Source organism: Gossypium arboreum, chromosome 12 (assembly GCF_025698485.1).
Source record: "Gossypium arboreum isolate Shixiya-1 chromosome 12, ASM2569848v2, whole genome shotgun sequence".
Classification (NCBI taxonomy): domain Eukaryota; kingdom Viridiplantae; phylum Streptophyta; class Magnoliopsida; order Malvales; family Malvaceae; genus Gossypium; species Gossypium arboreum.
In genome coordinates, this window is record NC_069081.1 from 98,177,415 (window position 1) to 98,182,493 (window position 5,079).

Sequence of the window (5,079 nt, forward strand, 5' to 3'; positions counted from 1 at the left end):
TCTTTAAGGTCAGCAAAATTTGTTGTTGCCATAACGAGAAATTAGAATTATCAAGCATCAAATTGATTTTCTTTGTGGTAAACTTAGTACTTGAAGATTGCACATTTGCAGTAGTATCTAAACTATCTGGTTCACTTTTCTCGGTCATTATCACAATAGCTACAATAGTAATACACACAATCCAACAACACAAAATATTGTAACAGCAATTAAGGAAGCCAAAGAATCATGAAATACTTACATTACTGAAACAACAATCGAACCAGATGATCAGAAAGTAGAAAATAATATGCAAAAAGAGTAAAAGGAAATGTGTGAACATTTGATCAATGATCTTAACTTGTTTTCATTACCACTAACTATCAACTTACAATCAATTAACTACAACTCAGTTAATATACTAACAAACAGTTAGGCTGACGTGTACAATCAACTAACCAACTTTGATTGGTTTACTTTCTCTGATGATGATTAGCTTAAGACTTAAGCTCTTATGTATTGAAATTGTCATGTTTTTTTTTTTTTTTTTTAATTGTAAAAGCTTTACATATGAATGTTTGCTTTTGTGTCGTTATGACACTTTCTTATAAATTTGCAATTACATATAGTAGGAACACCAAAATGAAACTGTAGAGAATTTCTTTGAGGTTGTACCAAAATGAAACCGTACAGAATTTCTTTAAGGTTGTAGTTAGAAACAGAGTTGAAGTGTTATGATGAGTTGATTTAATATGAAAGAATGTAAGGTAATAATTAACATCATTTTTATATAATTTAAACTCTTAAGAAAGAACTCTAGTTTTTGGTTTGCTCTCCACCTTTGTTATCTTTTTACAGAAGTTGCACCAGCAAGAGGAGATTAGAAGACTGTCTGACACGGTATTCAACAGTTAATTAATGATGGCAAACCCCTAACTGATAACAGTTCTCTAGGACTCATTAACCCTGCACAATACACTTATTAGTAAAAGACTCTTCAAGATGCTGTACGGTGGGTGGTTTCTCAGAGCAACCAGCTGATGTTAACATCTGATGCTCCGCCATGGAATCCGCCGCTGGAAACATAGGGAGCTCCACCAGCTTTTCTGCCCTCCTACTCCCCCTCTCCTCAATGGCGCTTAAAAATACTTGAAGAGCATCTCTCATCCAATCATACCGGCAAAATTTATATGCTTCTTCTGGGAAGAGCTGTAAAACACATGAAACAGTTTCAGTCGATCTCATCAAATTGACAGAAGCAAAATTAAGCTCAAGTGGTGAAAAATCGAAAGGACACACAAATTCGTGGTTAAAAAAAATGTTAAACCTTAGGTTTTTTATTACTGACCCATTTCCTCTTGTAACTTGTCTGTTCTGCCCAAGAGTCAAGTTCTTCAGTCACCTCCAAGGCAAACATATAACCTCTACAACCACCTTCCATGTTGCAGCAGTTTTGTCTACTCTTGCTTCTAAACTCCCAGACTCCCAGTGGATCCTCCTGGATAACGTAAAAATGACACCATTGTTATACATGAAAACGCAGCTTTATGTAAGAAATGCCGGTCCATGTAGCAATAGAGTTTGTGCAGTGAAGTACGATGAGTAATACAGACATGTAAGCGACGGAATTTAAACCTCGTCCAAATTTCTGCTTCATCAAATGAGAATGTGTTTATAAGATTAAAGGATCAAAGCAACCCAATGTTCGCTTAGAAATATGGAAAGCAGGAACTACAGCTGGTGAGACATGTTTATTTGAAAAGGGAAGTTTCCATAAAGATACGTATTAGCATGAGTGGCGCATACACATGCAACAGCCCATTCTCATCGAACTTGCAAAAGATGAAAAACATCTGCAGCTTCAACATAACAATTTTGACAGCAACAATCCACCATTGTGTACTTGCCTCAAGTCCCCCTTTTTTTCTTTTCTTTCTTTTTTTGGCGTGACCATAATCAATGATTTCATCATGCCGTAGGCAATATAAACCTGTTAAGTAAAACTTTCGTATATATAAATGCTTCCATCCATTCATAAGTACATCCTGATTTTCATCAATTGCCAATATTGATCCACTATAATTGAAACGAGTCAAATGCTTTTGAAGAACTCATCTCAGAATAATGTATCAACCAAAACCGAGACCAGCTAGCACTGCTCAAAGATATTTAGCTTCATGAATCAAGGAAACAGATAAGGTACTGAGCACACTAGAACAAATTAAATTCCTTTTTTGTGGCCCGAGTATTTCCTCATTTCATACTAGGTATGTAAGCCAATAGCTAATGACAATTTAGAAAAGACTGTTCATGACTGTCAACAACATGAACTATGCACGTGAATTTAATAACTCTGATAATTAAAAGGAGAGTAAGTCAGATAACTCTGGTATCCAGAATCTGTAAGAAGAGATAGTGATGCCCATGCCAAGAAGGGGTATCCAAACCTACATCAAGTATTCCTTTCACTCCGGCTTCCTCCAGGGCCTCCCGACATGCTGCTTCATGAACCGTCTCATCATTTTCCCATCCACCCTAACAATGACACTAGGTTTTTATCACAATTTCATACATTATACAGTTTACGTATAAATACATCAGACTAAACAGTTTGGCATATAATGAGGAAATGGAGTAGGAAGATAAGTATCTACCTTAGGGAACACAAGATCATCACGGTTTGGTGTGGAAATCATAAGAACATTTATCCTGCTCGTCACACTGCTGTTTCTATCCTCGACATCCTTCTGCAGTCTGTATGGAATGCATCTAAGTTTTTGCACCATAAACACCAAATATGAGTTAAGAAGGCCGCACAGAAACAAAACAAGTTTTGCAGTCATTTACATTTTACTCCACTTGTAAAGATTCCGGTAAGTTGGATCTCATCATGATACTTTGCACTACCACTAACTTATTAATTAATAACTAAGCGTGCTTGTGTCCCGTTAGATAAAAAGCAAAAGTGAAATGGAAAAGTAAGCAGCTCACTTGAAAAAGAAATTATCAAGTGATCAACGCCTCTAATTTATGCCAAGAAAACTATCTTCTATGTGTCCATTCGTCATATGTTATAAGCACATAATAGATGTAGAGTAATATAGTAGAAAGAGGAAAAGTAATTTCAGCATTTAAATAGATTCATGTGCTTGTTAACCCTATAAATCTTAAGTTTTGTCACCCATACTACTCCCTCAAAAACAAAATTTATGCCTTAATCTTATCATTTTTGTTTAAAAACATGACCACTTCTAGATGTACCCTTCTTTTCTTTTCTTTTTTTAGTATTTTAACTTTTTCGTCCTTAGAGAAAAAATGGATGTGGCGCAATTAAATATAATGACAATAACAGGGGAACACAAAAAGTCAAGGCAATGGCCCATCTCTGTTTTATTGTTTATCAGTGTGTATTGAGTCTATTGTCATAAAAAGTAAAATCACTATCAACAATTTGGCACTTCTTGTTGTTATTTGACTCTCTTCTGTTTCAAATAGAGCGGCAGTAAGTAAGGCAGTAAGATAAGGATGGATGCTAAATAACCACTCATTTTTTAACACCTCTAAGGAAAAAAATAGGCACCCTATTCATCTAAAACGATGTGCGCTACATTAAATATCACGACTACCAAAAAGATAACCACAATCATATTATTTGAGCGTTAGCAAAACTGACATAAGAATTTTCATGAGGCAGCAACAAGGAAGAAGGTCAAAATTAGAAAGCAGTGAATCAATTTGAGATATACCCAGCAACAAGTCTGAGATGATCCTGGTACCGTTGTCTGTGTCTCCCCTTTCGTGCTGGTAAAAACGACATGATCTACTATCTGCAGCACCCCAAAAACGTTAAGAAGAAAGATAACTAAGTTAAACAAACGAGTAGAAAATGCATGAGAAAAGCGATTTACATGGATTGGTGCTAGGGTGATGAAGAGCTGCATTCAGAAGAGAAAAGCAGAAAAATCCTGACCCTTTTAAGTGAAAGCAACAAGGTTGGTTTTGGGTTGGAGAAGAAAGCAGTGAGAAAGCATATAAAGAAGGAGCGAAATAGTTGTCATGCTCCGAGACTTTAATAGGAAAGATGAGGAAGCAAGCAAGTCAATATCGGCAACAATGGTGTTTTTATAAATCAACAGGAAAGAGAGAGAGAGAGAGAGAGCTGTGACCAAATCAACAACGTAACAACCGGCCTCAAAAGTAACCCGGCGTAGTAATATTAAAAATTCTTGGTACTGCGGCTGTATTCAAAACTGTGACTTTTCCGGGATGAATAGGATAGAACCATGAAGCTTCTTCATGAACTTCACCTTTCGCCAAAAGAACAAACAAAAAGATAAAAGGAAAGAAAAAGTTGTTGGTTTGAGATTTTTCTGCAATGTTTTCCAACTTGCTTCTTCTTTCATACTCTGTTGGTTTATATAATAATGGTGAGCTGATAAGGCCTTTTCGGCCGTGTATTTTAGTACGAACACGTCATCCAAGGTCCCGTCTGACTCATCCCAGGACCTAAGCAATCCTCATATGCACTGCTTGGTTTGTGACTAACATTTTTTTCCCTTCCTGCTTTGATATTGTATTATTAAAAGCTGATCTGGTAAATGTGAAACTTCAGAATACTTACGTCAAATTGATTGGAGAATAATAGGCAAATGAAGAAAGGCCAAAGGAAACAACGAAACGCTTGCCATCAACAAGCGTCTTCAAAACTTGTCCTTTTATAATATCACCAAAAACAGTAGTTAGCCGATTTTTGTCTTATAATTTATATATGCATTTAGAATTTTGAATTAAATGTTGATGAGATCATTTGCTTAATAGTAACAAAGTTTTACCAACCACTTAAGTCTAATTGGAAGAAAAGATGATATAAAATTATGATTTTAAGTCATCTTTATCTCTTTTTAATAGGAGAATAATAAATTAAATTTTTCTTCTCATATTCAACACTTTTAGTTATGATTTCTCATTCTCTTATTAATAAGGAATAGAGATGGCGTAAAATCACATTTTCATACAATCTCTTCTCGTCTAATCCTATTTAGTTTCTTAAGTCTTTCATCTACTCATCGGTTGATAATGTGTTTTAATGATTTAAATTTA

General features: G+C 35.3%; 1 protein-coding gene across 4 annotated transcripts; it reads right to left on the reverse strand.

The window, feature by feature from the left end:
• Nucleotides 1-742: 742 nt before the first annotated feature.
• LOC108479731 (nudix hydrolase 13, mitochondrial-like) lies at nucleotides 743-4,665 on the reverse strand. Of its 4 annotated transcripts, none has more exons than XM_017782490.2 (6): nucleotides 3,888-4,664; nucleotides 3,726-3,806; nucleotides 2,634-2,748; nucleotides 2,431-2,514; nucleotides 1,307-1,477; nucleotides 743-1,188 (listed from the first exon to the last, which is right to left on the reverse strand). In XM_017782490.2, the coding sequence occupies exons 2-6, from the start codon at nucleotides 3,794-3,796 to the stop codon at nucleotides 940-942; spliced, it is 690 nt and encodes a 229-aa protein (XP_017637979.1). In that variant the 5' UTR covers nucleotides 3,797-3,806; nucleotides 3,888-4,664; the 3' UTR covers nucleotides 743-939. The 4 variants fall into 4 exon arrangements, with proteins under 4 accessions (XP_017637979.1, XP_017637980.1, XP_052879267.1 ...); XM_017782491.2 differs by having other exon boundaries at nucleotides 1,328-1,477; nucleotides 3,888-4,655; XM_053023307.1 differs by lacking the exon at nucleotides 2,431-2,514 and having other exon boundaries at nucleotides 3,888-4,665.
• Between the last annotated feature and the right edge of the window lie 414 nt (nucleotides 4,666-5,079).